The sequence below is a fragment of the Condylostylus longicornis genome, unplaced genomic scaffold (assembly GCF_029603195.1).
Source record: "Condylostylus longicornis isolate FDR11 unplaced genomic scaffold, ASM2960319v2 ptg000030l, whole genome shotgun sequence".
NCBI classification, from domain to species: domain Eukaryota; kingdom Metazoa; phylum Arthropoda; class Insecta; order Diptera; family Dolichopodidae; genus Condylostylus; species Condylostylus longicornis.
Genome location: NW_026577999.1, coordinates 6801204 through 6824039, shown reverse-complemented (window position 1 = coordinate 6824039; position 22836 = coordinate 6801204). Strand labels below are relative to the sequence as shown.

The 22836-nt window shown below is 25.3% G+C and overlaps 3 protein-coding genes across 7 annotated transcripts in view; 2 read left to right on the top strand and 1 right to left on the bottom strand.

Annotated features, from left to right (window-relative positions):
- Positions 1-13969, top strand: part of LOC129607846 (TBC1 domain family member 4) — a 50363-nt gene extending 36394 nt beyond the window's left edge. For 4 of the 5 annotated variants that reach the window (XM_055519055.1, XM_055519058.1, XM_055519057.1 and 1 more), the window contains 9 exons: positions 6572-6853; positions 6946-7511; positions 8127-8273; positions 9456-10352; positions 10413-10558; positions 10622-11214; positions 11281-11703; positions 11764-11910; positions 11996-13969. In XM_055519055.1, coding sequence (XP_055375030.1) covers positions 6572-6853; positions 6946-7511; positions 8127-8273; positions 9456-10352; positions 10413-10558; positions 10622-11214; positions 11281-11703; positions 11764-11910; positions 11996-13042 — 4248 coding nt within the window. In that variant the 3' untranslated portion in view covers positions 13043-13969. The remainder of the gene's footprint in view (positions 1-6571; positions 6854-6945; positions 7512-8126; positions 8274-9455; positions 10353-10412; positions 10559-10621; positions 11215-11280; positions 11704-11763; positions 11911-11995) is intronic. The other variant, XM_055519056.1, reaches the window with a different exon arrangement.
- A 2385-nt stretch (positions 13970-16354) lies between these two features.
- On the bottom strand, positions 16355-17664 carry LOC129608064 (RNA-binding region-containing protein 3). Its single transcript, XM_055519374.1, has one exon. The coding sequence runs from the start codon at positions 17627-17629 to the stop codon at positions 16355-16357; it is 1275 nt and encodes a 424-aa protein (XP_055375349.1). The 5' UTR covers positions 17630-17664.
- Positions 17665-18788: 1124 nt separating this feature from the next.
- On the top strand, positions 18789-22781 carry LOC129608073 (endoplasmin homolog). Its single transcript, XM_055519391.1, has 5 exons — positions 18789-19004; positions 19069-19158; positions 19214-19296; positions 20452-21701; positions 21765-22781. Exons 1-5 carry the CDS (start codon positions 18956-18958, stop codon positions 22663-22665), a joined length of 2373 nt encoding a protein of 790 aa, XP_055375366.1. The 5' UTR covers positions 18789-18955; the 3' UTR covers positions 22666-22781.
- Positions 22782-22836: the final 55 nt, after the last annotated feature.

The window sequence follows — 22836 nt, the reverse complement described above, 5'->3', positions numbered from 1 at the left end:
ATAAAATGGGAACGGTTATAGTGGAAAAATTTGTGTACAAATAAAAAAAAAAACGAAAACTTAGTAGACATGATTTTGTAAAACAGCATTATAGTGTTGCCATAATGTTTTTCAAATTATATTACTGTAATTTATCAGAGTAAAATACAAAATAACAGATAATTCTTTGAAAAAGTGGAATTTTAATAATTTATTAAGCGAGAACTGGAAAGTAAGTAATTTGATTTTAATTTAAAAATTTTCATGAGTTTTAACTATAACAAGCAATTTAAATAGATTTTTAACTATAGGAATAAACTTATCGTTTTTTCGGGTCAGTACGCGAAAATCATATGTTCATTCAGGAAAAAGGAATAATAAATAGATTAAAAATAACATCAAATATTTGATCAAATATATGTGAATGTATATATAGATCAATAGTTTTCTACACTGGTTAGTTTGTTTTAGAACATTATAAATATACTGAAGCACAATATATCACTATAATTAAATTATTATAATAAAAATATTTATCACATATTTACTTAGTTTAACTTAAGGAAGATATAATAAAATTACATAATTTATTTCAAATATAATGAACAACATCACATTTCATAAGGGGGCACCTTTTCGAAAAGGTCGTGATACTTAAAAGTGTCGTCACTCTGTTTATAAAACCATTGTTGCATATTTTGTATTACAATAAATTAATAATGCACAAATATTAAAAATATAAACGAAAAAATTCGACCTGCAATTGTGTTTTTGAAGAAATTCACAATAAATAAAATAATTTCCCGTCCAAGATTAGAGAGAAAAATTATATTAGAATAAAAATTTCGAATAAAAATACCGATTACCTTTCCTTCTGTTCAGTAAATAAGGAAAACTATACAACAATAATCAACAATAAATTTTCACCAATGTATGTATGTACATATGTATGTATGCAATTTAACTTAAAATTTTTAAGAATTTTTAATGATATTTAAAATGAAATGCTATTTATCGAAAAGAAGACAGAACAATGTATGTAACACAAAAATAGATCTTCCCACCTTCAATTTTTATTATTTAAAACATTTCAATTAAAATTTAGAAAAGTGAAAAAAAAAAAAAAGAATTAGCGTCAAAAAGTCAAATGACTGACTTTTCATTTTTAAATAGACAAAACCAATTTTTTTTTATTGTTATACTGTTAGACCGTTATATTGTCATTACACCTAAATTAGGTTTTCACGTAAGTATCATTCTTCTTTTAAGTGATCATTTGCGGATATTTTCAAATTTTTTTCGATTTTTCATTTTAATAAGTAAAATTTTTCTTTTTTAATCTTAAAAACATAAAGAAAATATTTTTTTTTTTTTGTTTCTTGCAAGCAGATGTTCTTAAAGTTGTATTTGTGGAAAATAAAATATTTGGCATAAATTTTACTTTTGTTCATCGAACTTTTTTTTTTCTTTAAACAAGAAAAAAATAATGGAAAAAGAACAAGAAAAAAATAAAATAACAACTTTTTAAGTTAGACAGAGTGGTGCTGATTTTTCAATATTCACAGTATATAGTGTTGTGTTGTTATAATATATTTAATATTGTATATGTACACAGAAATCTTTATTCTCATTATAGGAGTCTATGATATGTAGCATACCTAATTTTTACAATGGCTGGCAAAGGGGAACAAAGAAAAGGCATGCGATAAATTAAAAAAAAATGTATGGTGGAACGATTTTGAACGATTAAGTAGGTTGCTCAGTATGTATACACTTTTTTCAGGACGAAAATATTCTTATATAATACTAGTTATATGCATGTGTGTATAGACATATGTATATAAATAACACGGTTTCATAGGTAGGTGCTTATTTTTAAGAATCTGATGACCAAAGTTTTAGAATTAATTTTAATTTATTTAATAAAAAAATGTGATGAAAAATTTAAAAATTTCGGAACAAACAGAATATGCCTTTGTTTTCACAGTTTTGTTAGATTTCTTTATTTGCTTGTCAACACACTTTTCGATCATATCAACTTAAACGCTTCCTGGCTACCAATTTATCTTAATTAAAACACCAAATCGGCTCAATATTAATCTCTTTAAACTTTTATTATTAAAATTTGTAAATCATTTATATTTGCATTATAATCTAATTGTAATTAATTATACATATTTATATAAATATATAAGTGATATACATTTTAAAATACATATGTATGTATATATAGATGTATATGCATTAAGATTAAATAAAATTACATATATATAATAATTATATTCATTACCAATAACATTTTATATTTAACGTTCAAAATACATACATGTATAACGTATATATGTATATAAAAAAAAGAAAATATTGGGATTTTGCCAAGTTTTACGCTGACTTATTTTTTATTTATACAAGTTGAATATAATTTAACACATGGGTTATTGTTGTGCTTTTACGTGTAAGTACATATTTAAATTTGTATGTAAACAATGAAAAATATCTGTTATTCGATTTTTATTTTTATATGTATGTATGTATGTATTTGAATAAATATATAATTTAAGGGTAATTTAACAATTAAGTATCATGAAATACTTCATGATTTAAATTTTTTTTTTAAATATTTGTAGATATTTATAATTAAATGATACTTAAAACTAATATTAAATATTTTCTATTTATATATTAGAGATTAAAATACATATATAGAAAATAATATTTGAACTATAAAAGGACTGTCTTTTATATTTCCTTTATCCATTTTGTTTTACATTATATTTAGTTGTTGTTGGGTCTATTGTTAGAAATTAATAACATATTTTCATATCATGTTCATTATTGTAACTGTAGCAGCACTTTCTTTAAAAAAACTTTTTAAGACAGTAGTACTCTCAATAGTATTTTTATACATGCACATATGTAAGTTCTTATTTGACATTTGTATACGATAAGCCATGAAAAAGAGTCAAGTGAGTTAAGAGTCAATGAGTTATTTATAAGTTTTATGTTTCATTTGAGCGGATTTATGTATACTAGGATAATATAGTAGGTGTATAACACTATCGATTAAACTGACCTATATAAAGCGGAATAAATTGATATTTCAGAGTAGTAGTAAGGCACATTTTTTTTGATAGATGATTTTATATTTTTATAGTGAAAATAAATATAAAATCCCTTATTATTTAATTTATTATTGTAAGATTAGTTTTTACTCTGATGTGTAACAGAGTACTATACATCCTCCCAAAGGAGACGTATGTTACATGCTCTTCAGAAGGACGCATCTTTTATAGAATGATGACTTCCTGAAGAAGAAAATTTTTATTTCTTATTTTTTTTTTTCAATTTTACTCAAAATTAACCTTCCAAAAAATTTGAATTTTAATTTATTCTATATAGTAAATAAGAATTATGATTATCTAATATCAATTATAAAAAAAAAAAAAGAATATTTTAATAATGGGAAAAATGAAAATTGGTTTTTTCCTTTTTCCGTTTTTTTATTTTAATTTTCCTTTCTTGTGTTTTCGTTTTTATTTTATATGGATGTGTATAATTTTAAAAAATATAGCGAAATGATACCAATAACGTAAGCAATAAATATATTATTTCTATATATAGGATTCAAATTGGTATGTATGTATATATGTACATACATAGGTATATAAATGAAATTTTTATAGTTAATATGTACTGATGTCATGGTGAGTTTTCTGTGAGAAAAGAAAACAAAAACTAAAACAAACTCTGACATCAAGGCTCCATTAAATTATGTTAGCATCATACTGTTAATATACATATGTATGTATATTAAAAACATTATGTGAATGACAAAGACAAAAAAATTTTTGGAAATTTGTTTTTTTGTTTTTCCTTTTTAGTGCACATATATTTATAAATACATAATATGTATAATTGTTTCAAAATAATTTTCATGGTCAAAATAATACAATTACATATACATATAATAATTAATCATACAATGTACTATATACAATCTATATGTTATACATGTTAAATTGAACATAAAACAGGAATATCTTCTATTTATATATACTTAATTATTTCATTTATTTTAAAAATATTTAAATTAAAAAATTCGCTATTTAAAAAAAAAAAATATTATTTTATCTTATAAGTATACTAAATTCAGTATTTAAATTAAAATAAACATTTATATGCAAACTGAACATTTTATAACATTCTAATTGGTTTTAGATTCCATATACATAATTAATTTTGATTAGTTAAAAATTGTTATGGGACTAATAAAAATTACGGACTTTATCATTTATAAGTAGTTTTTGATAGTGTTGGAAAACGTTCAAAATGTTGTACCGCCGATATTTTCGATATATTGTCGCAAAACTATCGCGATATCTCCATAATTTTGTAACATGTAAAGTCCCTAGTATGAGTACCATGAAGATTAATTTTAAATCATAAACTGCTTTTCTTTAACTTTAAAATTTTTGAGCGTTTTACCATTACTAAATCGAAAATCAAATTATATTAATATTTAAGCTTAAGCTCAGTACATGAATATGACATAAAGTTTTAAATTTCAATTTTGAGTTTGAACATGGCTATTATTATTTGTTTTCGTTTGTTCATATCAAAGAGAGAATAAAATGGATAATCTAGTTAGAAAATGACAGCTTAACGAATAATTCATAATGAATGGGCATAACCGTTTATCGCACTCATAAAACTGAAAACAATAATAAGTAGCAGGTACATTATTGATACATGTATGTATATACATAAATATTGTTGTGGGATTAATAAAATTTAATAGAATATTTAAAAAAATCAATAACAAGGTCCTAAATAGTTAAATTTAACGATAAGTAGTATAATATCGACTTTTAAAAGCTTCAATAATTTCGATATTTGAAAACCATCGTTATAATGCCATCGATATAGTTCTTCACCTCTAGTTTGTGGAACAAAATATCATTTTAAATTGAATGTAAAACCTGTATCTCTTATATATTAAATTACACACTCAATTTATAAGAATTTCCAATTAAATTTTCCAAAATTATAGTTATTTCCACTCCTATACGACAATTTCTAAATTTTGTTTAGCAAATATTTAATTTATTAGCAAATCTATTAGCAAATATTTAATTTATTCTAATTTAAATCATAAACCAAGTATATAAATATAATAATAATTGAGCTTGGAATAAAATGTTAATAAGAAATGAAAATAATATTTAAATTTTTGTCCTAATAATTTTTAAGTTAACATTATCTTGTATTTATACATACATACAATGTAAAAATAATTTAATTTTAGAAAATCATCATTTCGCCATGTTTATTATTCGTCGGTTAATTATTAATTATATTTAATGAGTTACGGTCTTTAATCACAATTATTACAAAGAAATTTTTATATATACAATTATAAATAATTTATGATGACGTTAAATGTTTTTATTAAACCTTTTATATAATGTTTTTATGTAAATTGTGATATCGTAAGTCATAATATTTTGTATTTGATAAAACAAAAAAAGAAGCATTTAGCGAATTTATTTTCCACTTAGGCTATGTACCAAAAAAAATAAATTTGTATTAGATATTAGTAATTGTATTTACATATTTACATACATACATTTGCAATATAACTGTTAATCAATTACTGTCATTTAATATTTCAATTATAAATAATTTATTTTTAAAGCGTACGTTAGGTACATGAAGTACACTATCAGACAACTATACAGAAAATAAATTAATTAAGTAATTATGATTAGCATCCGTCTTAGATAAAAATTATTTGAGCATTTATTTGCAAGAAATTAAAACAATAATAAAATTAAATGTCATTCATGAAAGAGTAGACATCTCCAAATATTTTGGAAAGAGGAGAAAATTAAAGGGTTAAAATTTTTATTTATGTTTATAAATATTTTTATATAGCGCACATATTTTGAATGCAAAATGTATTATAATTATTTTCCCGTTTACGTTCAAGTTAGAATAAACTTGTTAATTGATTTTTTGCTTATTAGAACTTAAATAGCTATATTATTATTATTTGTCAAAAGATTATGTAAAAAAAAAAGTTTTAGATATTAGACGCTAAAATTTTATTATTAAAAATATTAAATGTTATAATTAAATCTGGTATAAGTCGGTACATTTGAATTTTTTTTTAATAAAATTCGAGAATATTAATGAAATTTAACATTGTGAAAAATTAAGCTATTTAAATTATTTAAGAGATACATAATTATTATAGATTTACAACCTAAGAACTAAAAATGTGTTAGGCTTGAAAAAAAAACCATATTTATTTTCGTGTTTTTTCACTTTCGGAATTTTGAGTTAATTTTTAATTATGGCTTTCCAATATCGAAAATAAGTGTAGTAATGCTTAAGAATGTCTTTTTTTGATTTATGGTTGTAAACTGATAATAAAATGTAAAATCTCATCCCATGCAAATTCCAAGGGTGTTTGTTAATTGATTCCTCAAAATAAAATAACTTTTTATTCTTCTTTGATAACAATTATATGTACCAATTTTTTTATAATAATTTTATAATACTTATTTTGTTTTCCTTTTCTTTTTTACAGATGACTGAGTTGATGCATCAAATGCGCGATCCTGTGCATAATTTAGGTGGTTCAGTTGGTAACATTCCCCAGTCATTTGTTCCAACTTCCGGTAGTGATCAATCATTACAACGTACTTTAAAACATTCTGGAAGTGGAAGTTTGCATTCAACACCAGGTTCTAATTTGAAATTATCAGAAGCATGCCGAAATGCACAACATGATGCTAGTCCAAATTTAATATCATCAAAAATGTCAGCTTCAAAAAGTTATACTCATGGACTGAGTAATTCAGCTGGAACGGTAAACATTACAAATTAAAATTTAAAATATAAATTTCAGAATATAAATATATATAAAAATATATATTTTTAATACTATTTTGTAATTTTTAGGTGAACATTCCACAAGCAGGTTCAGTAACTTCAAATTTATCTCTATTAAGTGATATATCACCAAATCACACACATTTTTTTGAAGTTCTATATGTTGGAAAAATTCGTGTGTCACATAAACGAGTACCACATACATTTATAGACGATGCAATACCCAAATTTAAAGCGTACGATGCTCAAAGAACTCGTCTCTTACAATTAAATGCAGCAGCCACAAAAACTCGTTCAACATCTATGACTAGTGAATCGGAATCTTACGAAAATATTGCAGCATGTTCAAAGGATGATAAAATTAATAATGACGATACTGATGAACAAGAAGAAAATAAATTGAGTGATGAAAAAAATGAAGAACAATGTGAGATAAATAAAGAGAAAGACAGCGATGTAAAAATTTCAGATATAAGCGAAAATCAAAACGATCTTACCACTAAAACAAATGATAATGGAAAAATTGATTCTGATGAAGAAAGAAAATTGTCAGCAGTTGAACACAATAAAGAGAATAAATCACCAAAGAAATTAGTTAGAGGACAAAGCCAAATAGTTTTACCAGTTAAAAAAGAGTAAGTTTCAAACATTTTTTTTATTAATTTAATTATTTTCAGCATGATGAAATATACTGGAAATTGCGAAGAAGCACACACACAAGTTGAGGGGAATTTTTATAAATAAATTTAAATGTTTTCCAATATTATAATATTAGAACTTTATACAATAATGTTCGGCTACTTTTAATTATTTTCCTTTTTACCAAATTGTACTAATGTTTATCGGGTATTAAAAGTTGAAAAACGCTGTTTATTTTTCCCTCAACGAAATGTTAGTGAACTTGGAGGAGAGTTTCTTTATATATATTTGTACTTTAGCACAAATATTTATACATATGTACTTAAACCAGAATAATTTTAGGTTATACTGCAGTTTACTACTCTTAAAAAGTGGTTAGATAGATGTAAAGAATTATTTGGAATTATTTAAGCATTACCTTTTTCTATTTCTATGTTTTGTATTGTATGTGAAATTTTCGAGTAAAATATTGAATGAAAAATGTGTGCCTTTTCGGACCAATATTTATATTAAAAACTAATTTTCAATGATGAATGCTTGATTATAAAGGAATTAATTTATTTAATTTTATTTTTAATATTCTTATTGAAACATTTATTATAACAATGAAGAAGTATGGGTGTTATTAAAGAAAAAAATAATAATAGCGATCAAATTAATGACGATGACAGTAGTAACAATAATAATAATAATAATAATAATAAAACGGTGTCATCGGCTCAAACTCAGTTTTTCACGCCCTCAATAAATATTGAATTGTGAGTAAAGCTTACAAATATTAAAATGTGCACGATATTTAGACACACACTATGTAGCATATAGTTGAGATTTTTGTTGGTTTATTTATTTATATGTATTTCATTTTTTATATTTTATTTTTATCATATATACACAATTCAGCACTCAATTGGGACTTAATAGATCCTTTTTAACACATTGAATGCCGAAAATCACTATAGATAATAAATTATGCCAGTAAAATTATTAGAATAATACACAAAACAAATACAATCCAATCATTTTTAAAATTGAATCTTGTAATTGGCGTAATATGTGGCATTCACTGGAGTTAATTATTAAACTGCTTCGAAACTTTTAGGAACTGCTAGCAATGTCCTAAAATTATTTCTTTCAAATTTTATAAACATACATAAATTTATTAAGTATTAAAAATTTATTTAATAAACAAAAATTTTTTAACTCAAATTGGCCTGACTCTACCACCAAATCATTTTTGATTACACGGACGTCACCATCCTTTTTAACTTTGATTTAATGTTTTAATATATTTTCAGTTTTAGTATATAAAGAATTTAATTATTTATTAATATATTTGTGAAATGTGTTCCTATCAAATTACGTGTTTTCATCACAAACTATCGCGCCGTTTATATACCGTACATACATAATTATACCTGTGAATTAAAATTTTTAACGACTTATTAAAAGTATAATTTACTTATACAATTTTCTAAATGAATATTCTTTTAAGCTGTTTCCACCATGATCTACCATAAAATTTTAAGTTCTTCATACATTATTTTTCGTTGTATTTTTTAAACTAAACAATTTAGTAAAAATAATTGATATAGAGACAGTGTGGGACTACAAATAAAAAAATTAGAAGAAGGCTAGTGAAAATTATATATAACAGATTGGCCATAACAAAGCTGCTTATAAGTGATCCCAAATCTGTGCATAGCCAAATCTTTTATTTCAAATAATTGCAATTTCTCTGCTTAATAAATCATAAAATACGCACTTTCATATATTTTTCTAATATGCCTAATGTGTGACCCTTTAAAATTATGGATTGTTTAATAATGTTTAATAATAATTATCGTTTTGGTTATTTTGCACTTAAAGAAAGAAACTTTTCTATGTTGAATCCAAGTATTTAAATTTGTTTTTCATATTTTATATATTTGTTTTTAATTTAGTGTACCAAAGCAAAGAGATCGCTCTGCGTCATATGGTTGTATACCGCCATACGTTGAACAAAATCGCACCATGGTTTTCCTTGTTGGACGATCAGATCTACGTTTGATATCACCAGATCGAAAACAAGTTTTGTTGTATAAGGATTTTAAAGATGTGGCAAGCTGTGCGCAGGGGCATAAAAATTCTGATCATTTTGGTATTATATGTCGGGAAGGACACAATACTGAGGGCTATATTGGTTATGTTTTTAAATGTCAATCTGAACATGTTTGTGATGACATTGTGTCAGCAATTTCTCAAGCTTTCATCACATGTTCTGAACAAAAAAACAAAGAAAAAAGCCAAATATTCTCGTGCGAACATTGCCCTATGCTTTGGTATCACAAGTTATGCACAGATATCGAAGGTTTATCTGACAAAAAAACGCAAGCTATGATTTTCCGGCGAATTGAAACTTTGAGTGATGATGAACAAGATATTATATGGGCAAAGTACTATGGAGCAGAAAAAATAAATAGTAATAGTTTAGCAGAACAAAACCAATTTTTAATGATGCTCCTAAGAGCACATTGCGAGTCAAGACAGCAAAGACATGTGCATGATACAGCAGAAAATCGGTCTGAATTTTTAAATCAATATTTAGGTGGAAGTACAATATTTATGAAAGCAAAAAGATCCTTAACGAACTCGTTTGACCATTTATTGAAGAGAAAAAGTAGCAGAGATGACTATGCAAGCACTGCGAAAGATGCACCAAGCAAAGAAGTTCAAAATAACGAAAGTAATGATAATGAAAATGGTGGCGGTTTTCGTTCGAGAAGTAATACTTGGAATTCTAGTCAAAACAATACTGCCAAGCCAGCTGCAGAGCAATTGAAATCGCCAATGATGGATATGTAAGCAAAATATTTCAAAAAATCATCTGAAGACTTATTCAAAAAATATTTTTACTTAAGATTTATGAAAGTTGGAAATAGTCCAAAAGATGATCCTACTGCACAAGGTTCTTGGAGACAAGCTATTTTGAACAGCGTTGTAACGCCATCAAAAGGATTGGAACAGCTGGATGAAGGTGACTTTATGTCGCCTTTGCGCATTCAGCGTAAATATATTTTAAAAATTATAAAAATTATATATTGAATAAATGATATTTATTCTCTTTTAGAACAAAAAACTGGAAAAAGAACACGGGAAGAGCTCCGTGAACTTTGGAAAACTGCAATTAGACAAACAATATTACTTTCTCGAATGGAGAAAGAAAATGCAATGCTGCAAGCTAGACAGAATGAAAATGAAATAAAAAAAATTAAATTGGACTATGATGAGATTTGTCAGAGCGACAAGCAATTAATTGAACGATGGGAACTTATAATAGGATCTGATTCTCCTAAAAAGGCTAATAAGAAAGATCCGAAAATTTTGCTCGGTGCTATTAAAAATGGGGTGCCTAGATCTAAGAGGGGAGATATATGGACATTTTTAGCAGAGCAGCATTCTATGAATACAGCCCCAGTTGATACCAAAAAGTTTCCAAACTTTAATACTCCGTACTATACGTTATTAAAAAATCTTACAGAGCATCAGCATGCAATTTTCATTGATTTGGGTAGAACATTTCCCAATCATAAGTATTATAAGGACCCTTTAGGAGTCGGTCAATTATCCTTATTTAATCTATTGAAAGCCTATTCTATTTTAGATCCAGAATTAGGCTATTGCCAGGGTTTGGGATTCATTTGCGGCATTTTATTGTTACATGTAAGTTTAATTTTGGTTAATATGTGTATATATATATATATAAATTGATTTGTAAATCTATTTTAGTGTAATGAGGAAATGGCTTTTCAATTGCTAAAACATTTGATGTTTCGGCGTAAAATGCGTGAAAGATACTTGCCAGACATGAAAAAGTTCCAATTGCAATTGTATCAACTCTCACGCTTAGTTAAAGATCAGTTACCAGATTTATATGAATGGTTAGATCGCAACGATGTTTCACCAACTCTATACGCAGCACCATGGCTTCTTACAGTTTTTAGTTCTCAATTTCCATTGGGTTTTGTTGCCAGAATATTTGATTTATTGTTTTTAGAATCTCCTGAAGTCATATTTAAAGCAGCTATTGCTTTATTAACTGTTCATAAAGAAGAAATTTTGGCTAGAGATAATTTTGAAGAAATTATGGATTATTTGAAAACAGTTGTTCCAAAAATTGATGAAAACTATATGAATCAAATAATGAAAGTGGTATGTTAAACACAAATTTTAATAAATATAGCTTTTAGAAATATTTATTTTTGATTAAAGGTGTTTTCAATGGAAATCAGCAAAAGTTTAACTGAATACCAAGTCGAATATAATGTTTTACAAGAGGAAATACAATCATCAAATCATCACTTAGATATGCTTAAAAAGGAAAAAGAAAATAATCACCATTTGGAAACTCAGCTTCAAGTAAGTGTCTTTCATTCAATTAAGCAGTTAGTTATATAGAATACGTTTTAATTTAGAAAATTTTTTGCTTTACCGTTATTTACAGTTCGCTCAATCAAGTATTGCTCAATTAGAAAAAACACGCGCTTCGCAACAATCACAAATAACTTCCTTACAATCACAAGTACAAAGCTTAGAATTAACTATTCAAACTTTAGGACGCTATGTAGCACAATTAGTTGAACGAAATAGTGATTTAGATTTACCTAGTGATATCCGCCGTATTATACAGCAATTAGACGACATAGAAAAACAACGTCGTAAACCGATATTTATTGAACGTAAAATTGGAAAATCAGTTTCAATGAATTCTAATCTTGGATACCCATTAAAAGTTTTAGAAGAGTTAAATGAATCAGATACTATACAATCTTCACCTATCAAAAAAAAGCCATCATTTTTCGGAAACACTTATGAACATATAAGACAGCAGCAGAAGCTAAATCAACGACCGAATCGTTTGATCGACACATCGCCATCCTCTTCGATTGCTTCACCAATTTCTGAAGCAGTAAAAGGGATGTGTCCGATTGAAATAACAACAAATTCCTTGGCAGAAGAAGAAAAATCGGAAGATTTGAAACTTGTTTCTGAATTAAAAACCGAATTGAGTTTAAACGATAAACCGAAAATGAAATCTATTGATATAGGTGAAATAATTAGTCCGCTTGAAATTGATAGTGGTATGGGTACACCGATGAGCCCACCGTCAGTTGGAACTGATAATACACAGATTAATATTCAATCACAAAATAATGATATATTAAATAATGATTTCATAAATATGACAGCACGAAATTCGATAACATCAATAAAATCTCTTGAAGTTGTTGGATCATCAAATGATCCAATTGATATTAATTTAAAAAGCAAATTCGAATCAAATGATATAATAACAATACCAACAGAACTGGTGCCAGTAAAAGCACAAGAAACTATTGTTGAAAATAGTGTGCATCCATTAAGTGCATGTGATATTAATGTTAGATTTAATGGTACAACACAGTTAAAGTCAATTCGACCAGTTCATTACACAAGAAAACCGGCAACTTCAGATACGATCTCAAATGTTATAGGTACAAAACAAAGTTAACAAAAAAGTTAAATAAATTTTCGTTGATTTTTAAGGATATAATTAAAAATTTACTTTATATAGAAGACGCTTAAAATTTTTTTTTCGATATACAAGTAATAGTAGATTGGATATATTCTTAAATGCGGTAAATTACATTATTTAAATTATTGAAAAATAGCAAAAATAAATAGCTTCAATATTTAAAAATACAAATTCCAACTTAGAACAAAACAAAAAATTAGAAAAAAAAAGAAAAAACAAGAATAAAAAAATTATTTAACTTCTCTAAATATACATAAATGTGTACGTTTGATTGCCGTCTAATAACAAAAGATTTATATAATAAAATTTTTAGGATAAACTGAAAATTTATTGGATAATTTATCGAGGTTCAAATACATATTTAAAAAGTTCTACTGTTATAACATTTCAAACAACAAATACTTTTTGCAAGATTAGAAATTTTTATGGGGTTCAATTTTGGAAACAAGAATTTGCCTGGAATTTTTATTGAAATAGTTTTAGTTATTTAGAGTTATTTTTCGGTTTACGCCTGTTTTTATGTTATTCATAAAATATGTGTTTTTTTCCAAGACTAAAATTATATGCGTTACATATAAAAGAATATGCTTTACTAGTTGCAAATTTGAAATGTAAGCAAGTTAACATGCCAACTTTTACTCTTCAAAATTTAAATAATAATAATAAACATCGTTGATTCAACAAATATTTCAATGAAAATTTAAAAAACAAGTTTTAAAATTCACATAATTTAATTTAATATTTCTTTTTAGGTTGCACAAGTTTAAACTTGCGTGTGTATTACTGTGTATTACTGTCTAATACTGAGCTTCTTATCCTAATAAATGAAGTTGAAGTTCATGAAATCTTGATATTTGATGTCTTTTGAGATTTGATCATTCTTTGATAAAACTATTCAATTATTTATTAGTTTTATTAGAATTATTTCATAAAATTCTTATTTTTATTTATTATCTTAAATTTATCTACGAACTTGTTAAATACATTCTCGGCCTAATTGATTTCTAATGTAGAACAAAGTTTTTCTACAAGTACTTGCAAAAGTTTAGATTTTTTGGAACTCTTAGTGTTAAAGCAATCAATTCATTTGCAACCCAGATTTTGGGTTTTAATAACACTGCGTCGGGGACAATTTTTGCGTTTCAGTTATTTTATTATAATATTATATTAATTGAAAACGCAATTTTAAATTTTTATATTGCTATTATTTATTTTTCTCTATTATTTAGTTTACTTAGTTATAAATTTTATTTTAAGTACTGTGTTACGTTTACCACAACGATGTGCTACGACAAAACTATCTTAGATACCTTATTAGATATCCTTATGAAGAAGTAACCTTTTGGTTGTGGTTAATTGCATGCATACATATTTTTTTAAAAAAATCTACATATACACATAAACAAATAAAAATTGAATTCAAATCAGTTTAAATGATTGAAGTGTTTTATGTAGCAATGTTATAAATGTTAAGCGTTACATCTAATATCATAAACATTTTGTAAATTTCGATTTCATAAAACAAATCATTTGAAAGTTGTTTTTCTTACAAAGTTGTACTTGAAAACATTTCATAATTTAATCTTGTTAATTAATTTTGATTTTACTAAAGGAAAAATTTAACTACTCTAAAAATAAAAAATAACTTAAGAATTCGTAATAAATTATCCAATAAATTTATTCAACAATTTCTTATATGTGTATTAATAAGATGATAAAATGAAAAAAAGTGATTAAAGTATTTTAATAGGAGTATATTTTAACATTAAATTAATAATCATCGAAAATAAATAATTCATTAAAATCCATTTCATAAAGAGTCACAAATTATTTCATTCAAAATAAAATTTTAATAACTTTAAATTACATAATTTTTATTTAATATAAATCATTAAAATAATTTTTAAAAATTATTGTATTACTTTTATTATTCATAATAGTTGACATATAATTTTTTGTGTTGCATAATACATAAAAATATTAATTTAAAAAAAGATACTATTATTTGAATTGTTTAAGCTTTATATTTACGGAAAGGAAATTAATTGTAAATTATAGTTATACATAATGTAATTACAGAAATAATATTACTGTAATAAAAAAAAATAGATATATTTATACATAAAATTAAATGTGTGATTTAAAATATAAAAACAGAAAAATGTTATAAATTTAATATTTTAATAAGATATTTGTAAAGTTTTATTTATTTTGGTATGTATCTTTAATTAATATCTTTAATTATTTTAAATTAAGAAAATTTTATTTTATTATTTTTTGAATACATAATATGTAAGTGTATTCATTTTTAATTAGTTTAAATATTATCAAACTTTACTAATACAAGTAATAAGTAAAGGATGCAAAATAAAATTCAAATATGATTCTTTATAAAATTTATACATAAATAGGAAATAAAACAAAAGTGTATTTCTGAAAATTTACAAGAATTAAAGAGTCTCTCATTTTAGTTAATATTAGAAAGGACAGTTGTTATCTTTATAATTATTTAATTATTATAATATGTATCAAATAAAATTAATCTCATCAAATCTCTTTTGTATAATAAATGTTCATCACATTATGTTTTGTTAAAAATTTACTATATTTGTAATTGTGTATTTGAGGGTTATTCCTATTATCCTTGAGTTCTATATTGTAAAGAAAAACATATTTTAACTACAAAATTACAAGTTTTATATTGTATATCGTAGGATTTTTGTAAAGGTATAAACACAGATTTGATACGCAATGAAAACGCAAGCATTTGCAGTTAAAACATTTAGCTTTGGTCTGCTTTTATTTTACAGATTGTTGTAAAAATTGTGTATGTATTATGCTTTGAAATATGGACAACGTACAGGCAATATAAAATTTTATTTTTCCAATATGTAACTCAAGGTATAAAATGATATTGAATATTTTTAGTACGTAGTCAAATTGCTTAGAAAAAGTATTAAACAAACAAAAAAAAAAAATAAAGAAAAAATTAAAGAAATGATATTTTACTTACAGAATTTTGCTATATACATACATATATAGTATACATTTATATAAATTGTAGTAGAATTTTGCTTATATCGTTGACTTTAAGGTATATTGTACACAAAAATGTTAGATAATAAGGATTTAAAGCAAAAACAGAAAAAAAAATGAAATAAATAAGCTAATTTTGAAAATTTATTAACAACTATTATTTTAATAATATAATATATACATATATATATATATATACATGAATAATTAAATAAAAAAAGCAAATTTTATTATTTTCTTATTTTTGTTTTCTCATTTTTTAGCAAAACAAACAATCATAGGTTTATTTTTTAATATAAATCCATTAGTTAAATTAATTACTTCGTGCATTATTTCCATATTGTCTTCATTTACTTTTAAAAAGGATACAAATGCTTGGCCTTTCATACGACCTTGTTGCATCAATTTAATTTCTAGTTCAGTTTCAATATCAGTAACAAAAAGTTTAAAAACTCTTTTTAAATCTTCAATTGTAACGTGTTTATTTAAATTTTTTATATAAAGTTTATTATTTTGTTCACCTATTTGATAACTTTTATAAACAGTCATTTCTTTTAACTGAATTTCAGGTATTTTGTTTTCTTTTAAATCCTGAATTGTTAATTCTTTTTCATTAGATATTTCTGCCTTAGCTTCTTTAGTGCAATAATCACTCTTATCTCCTGTGTCTTTAATAGATGAATCTTCACTTGAAGTATCCATTTGGATAGGAAGTTTAACGGAAGCAACATTTAATGAAATTTTTCTAGAAGAAACGTCTTTTTCAGGAGGTTCAAATATATTAGTTTTTTCATTGTGTTTAATAGTTGTTGCAGTTTTCTTTATTAAATTTTGAGATTTCAAAACTTTTTTCAATCTAAGTTTTATTCTTTCATCACTTAATTGTGATTTATCGATTCTTAAACGTTTGGATATAGGTTCACCGTCATCTGAAGATTCTATTTCAGATTCATCACTTTCTAATAACTTTTCCATTCGTTCAAAATCGGTCTGTGTCTGGACGTGTTTGAGCTCACCTGGCGGGACAAAAGACCTTTTACTTTCAAGGAATGGTGGCTCTAAGTTCATACGATTCATTAAATGTAGAACTTGAACATAAAATTTAGAATTAGACAATAAACTAATTGATATTGCATCTAAAATGTCGCGATTAATTTTTGGATAGCAATATACTAAATGGGGTGGTGGTGGATGATTGAAACCGTGAATTGAAGACATTGATAATAACTTTTTCGCAAAATCAGGTAAGTTTTTTTCAACTTCGTCCATATTCTCTTGTACGTGTTCATTAGGCGGCTTTACCAGTTTTCGCCTTCCTAAATATTCCGCTGAAATTATGTGTTTATTTATTTCAGATTGATGCAGGTTTGTTAAGGCAATTTTGGCATCATTTTTATTATTAAAGCGAACCACAGCTCTTGCTCTTCCATAATACCGAGCTGCTATAGCATTATGATTTTTTTTAAAATACTCAGCTAGTTTTAAAGATTTTGGTATATTTTTGACAATTAATGTTTCATAATCCATAGCGATTTTTGCATTAACTATTTTTGCTGAGTATTTGAAATTCTTTTGTTTAATTGTGTATTTGATAATTGCCAAAATAAAAAATTCTTTTAAAAGACCATATTAAATTTGAACTCAGTTATCTGATAATACTTGGGTAGGTAGCACCCTAAAAGTTATAATTATGATTGTAAAATTGTAAATAATAAATATATCATTTTTAACATAATATGATATTCCAGTTGACGTTAAACTTTTATGACATTAGGTAGGTTTATGCTGTAGGTAAAAGAATTTGAGCCGAAAATAGCGTTAATGTTTTACGAGTTGTTACATAACTGTCAAATTATTACTAAAAAATTAAATAAACGGTAATATATTTTTTTTTAAACCTACTAAAATTAATTTATCCGCAAAATTTTTGTCGATAATATTGAAAAAAATTTTTTTTGTTACATACATATAATCTTTTTTAAAAATAAAATAAACCATCTATACAAAAAAAAGTACTGTTTAATTTTGTCCTGTAGTTTTAAGTATAGTAGGGGTACAATAATAATAAATTAAGTAGAGAAAAATAGATTGCATAGTCTAAAACATTCTCGGAAATCTGTTAAAGTGTTCTTAAGTCAAAAATTACGAAAGTGACGTTTTTATCAGAATTATATTCAGGCGACGACATCTGTATTCTATATTATGAGTTTTGATATTTCACCGCTTACATGTACATTATAGTTAATAATAATATTAACTTAATTTTAAATAATTAATAATTAATATTAAAATCAAATATTTAAAATTGACTTGAATATTTTAATTAGCTAATTAAAATATATTCCATCTTTTTGATTAAAATTAATTCCCGTACCTACAATTTTTCTTAACAAATTTACAAAGGATTTTGAAATGAAATTTGTTTTCAGAAAACTGAAATCAATTTTTTCATATATGTATATACACATATGGTAATGCTTGTTACTGTTATTATTTATTTTTCGATGGCAGATAACTGCCAGCTATTTCAAATAGTCACAAAAAATTTAGGCTACATTTTGCTACTTGTGCAATTTAAGCACTATCTATCACTTTATAGCAATTTTCAAGTTTCACAACCTGACAAAAGAACACGTCAACCAATAAGATTTTGATCCCTCCTGTTCGGCTTGAAATAAAATTCAGTACATTGGTTTTTAATTGTATCTTTCATTTAGTAACTTTCAAGTTTGATTCATCTCATCTAGTAATTTCTATCAAGAAATAAGAATATAAGCATTTAAAATAAAATATTGTAAAAGTTTAATTCAGTTTTAAAGTTTAGATTAAAAATAATTATTTAAATACAACAAAATGAAAAAACACAAGGTTTTTATTGTATTATCTTTACTCCTCATATTAGGTGAGATAAAAAAAAATTCAATAAATTTATAATACATATATAATTTATGCGATTTTATAAATAGGGTATGAATGTAAGGCAGATGAAATAGATTTAGAAGATGTAGGAACGGCGGACCCAGATATTACAGTTAGTAAAAAAGGTTCAATGACTGGTAAGTTTGTCAATTCTCGTAGCGAATTCATCTTATAAGAAAAATTATCTCTTAGATCCTGAAACAGTAGCTCGTGAGGCGGACACCATTAATATAGATGGATTGAGTATACAGGAAATTAAAAACTTAAGGGAACAGGTAAAATTATAATTTTTAACCGGTCAATTAGTAACATTTATAACCTCATTTTATACGATTTGCAAATTTATGCAAAAAAATAACTTGTATTATTAATTGTTTAATATGCACTTCAGTTGTAAAAATTATCGAAATTAAATTTGAGTATAAATACAATATAATATATGTATGTATGTATAATATATAACATGTTGGTAAGATATGTATACATAAGGAGACAACACATTCATTAAGTCAAAGAATATTTTTGTGGAAGATGATTTTTTAAACTAGTGTTGATAATTTATTTGTTATTTTAAGTTTAGTATTCTAGGCCACGTAATGTATTTTAAAAGCCGTGCTTATTCTAAGTTAATCTAAGGAATACATGTGTATGTAGGTTTTTGAGAAAAGCTTGTAGTCAAGCAAGATTTATAATTTTGCGATTCTGTTTTTCATTTCTATGACGTTTTCAAAATTTTTCACATTAAATACTAAAATGCTTGAGTAAAATGTGTTTTTATTTCATCTATTTATACAGCCGAATTTACTAATAGAATAACAGTTTGATTACATTTTTTTTGTGTAGGGAGGTGGATACACAAATATTTATTCCAATATGATAAAAAAAAACATAAGTGATATGTAGGCAATTTTTTTAAATTTTTCAGATTATATGAAAAATTTTTAGGATTTTGCGATTAACATTTGTTTAAATATATTTTAGCATTTTTTTTTAAATAAATATTAATTTTTAATAGGCAGATAAGTAAAGTAAGTATGAATCTATTCAAATTTGGAAAATCGTATTTCGAACTTCTAATAATTTTCTAAAATAAATTTAATCTAACTTTGAGTTTAACATTACAAGAAAGCTATTAATTTTTATAAACTGGATAGAAAAGGAATTGTTAATTATAATCGATCCTTCCAACAATAATGCAATAAAAATCAGTCTTGAATCTTGAATTAAATTAGAAAGCAAGTAAAAACTGGAGTGATTCACTTTAAATATACACTTTATAATTGAATTTATTTAATAACATGCGTATATACATATAGGTACTAACTTGCATAAAATTGTACGATATTAACTACAAATATATATATAGTTTTTATATCTCACATATTTGCATAATATTAATAAGAATAAATAATTTTCATTTTATTTTTCAGTCTGAAAAGTTTACATTCCAAACAGAAGTAAATCGTATGATGAAACTTATCATCAATTCTTTATACCGAAACAAAGAAATTTTTCTTCGTGAACTCATTTCAAATGCATCAGATGCTTTGGATAAAATAAGATTATTGTCATTGACTGATCGTGACCAATTATCAACAAATCCTGAACTGGAAATAAAAGTTAAAGCTGATAAGGAAAATAAAATTCTTCATATAATTGATAGTGGAATTGGTATGACAAAAACTGATTTAATTAATAATTTAGGAACAATTGCCAAATCTGGAACAGCTGATTTCTTATCAAAAATGCAAAATAGTCAAGATGCTCAAGATTTAAATGATATGATTGGACAATTTGGTGTTGGATTTTATTCGGCTTTCTTAGTTGCTGAAAGAGTTGTTGTAACAAGTAAACACAACGATGACAAACAATACATTTGGGAAAGTGACTCTGGTAGTTACAGTATCGTTGAAGATCCACGTGGAGACTCATTAAAACGTGGAACTGTTATATCACTCTATTTAAAAGATGAAGCACGTGATTTCTTAGAAGAAGATACAGTTAAAAAACTAATTCAAAAATATTCTCAATTTATCAATTTCCCAATTTATATGTGGGGAAGTAAAGAAGTAGAGGAAGAAATCGATGCAGAAGAAGCTGGTGCACCAGAAGAAAACAAATCTGAGGAAGATGTTGATGATGATGCTAAGGTCGAAGATGATGCAGAAGAGAAACCAAAAACTAAAAAAATAACAAAGACTGTTTGGGACTGGCAAATTCTCAATGAAAATAAACCTTTATGGACAAAAAAACCAGCTGATGTATCACAAGAAGAATACATGGAATTTTACAAGAGCATAACAAAAGATAAAACAGAACCCTTAGCTTATACTCATTTTGTAGCTGAAGGTGAAGTTACATTCAAATCTTTATTATTTGTACCTAAAGTTCAACCATCAGAAAGCTTCAATAGATATGGTACGAAATCTGATAATATAAAATTATTTGTACGCCGTGTTTTTATTACTGATGAGTTCAATGACATGATGCCTAATTACTTAAATTTTGTTCGTGGTGTGGTTGATTCGGACGATTTACCATTGAATGTTTCTCGTGAAACTCTTCAACAGCATAAATTAATTAAAGTAATTAAAAAGAAATTAGTTCGAAAAGTATTGGATATGTTAAAGAAATTAGATAAAGAACAATACCAAAAATTCTGGCAGGAATATTCCACGAAGTAAGTCTTTAAATCGATTAATAAGTATTTCAGATTATTTAACAAAATTCTATATGATTTCAGCATAAAACTTGGAATTATGGAAGATCCAAGCAATAGATCTAGATTAGCTAAACTTTTACGTTTTCAATCATCAAAAGACCCAAAACAATTAACTAGTTTAGAAGAATATACAGCAAGAATGAAGAAGAAACAGGAAAGAATCTATTATATCGCTGGTGCATCCCGTACCGAAGTTGAAACATCACCTTTCGTTGAACGTTTGCTTGCTAAAGGTTATGAAATAATTTATTTAGTTGAGGCTGTTGACGAATATTGTTTATCTGCCTTACCGGAATTCGATGGCAAAAAATTCCAGAATATAGCAAAGGAAGGTTTTAGTTTAAATGAACCAAGCAAAAATGTTCAACAGCTTTCAAAAGAATACGCCCCTCTTACAAAATGGTTTGATAATAACTTGAAAGACTATATCGCTAAGGCGGAAATTTCTGAACGTTTAAGCAAATCGCCTTGTGCATTGGTAGCTGGTATGTTTGGCTGGACCGGTAATATGGAAAGATTAGCAATGTCAAATGCTCATCAAAAATCAGATGATCCACAGAGATCATATTACTTAAATCAAAAGAAAACATTAGAAATTAATCCAAGACATCCACTTATTAAAGAATTGTTGCGTAGAGTTGAAGCAGATGAAAACGATAGCACTGCTTTAGAAATCGCCAAAACATTAGTTAAGACTGCTACTTTAAGATCTGGTTATATGTTAAAAGAAACTGCAGAATATGCAGATACAATTGATAAAATGTTGATGAAGAGCTTAGATATATCTGCGGATGATAACTATGATTTTGAAGAACCAGATGAAGAAGAGAGTAATGAGGCTGATAATGATACTGAAAATAAATCTGGACAAGATGAAACAGAGGATGACACAAATGACAATTCAGAGCATGATGAATTGTAAATGTACTTTAATATCATTTAGTTATAATGTAAAATTATAATTTAATTTAGTTTTCGCCACAGTTCCAGTAATAATGTAATTTATAGAAATAAAAATATATAATTTTTTTTAAAAGATGTTTTTGTTTTCGTATAATCCATATTTCATGTACAGAAGAATTGAAGTAAAATA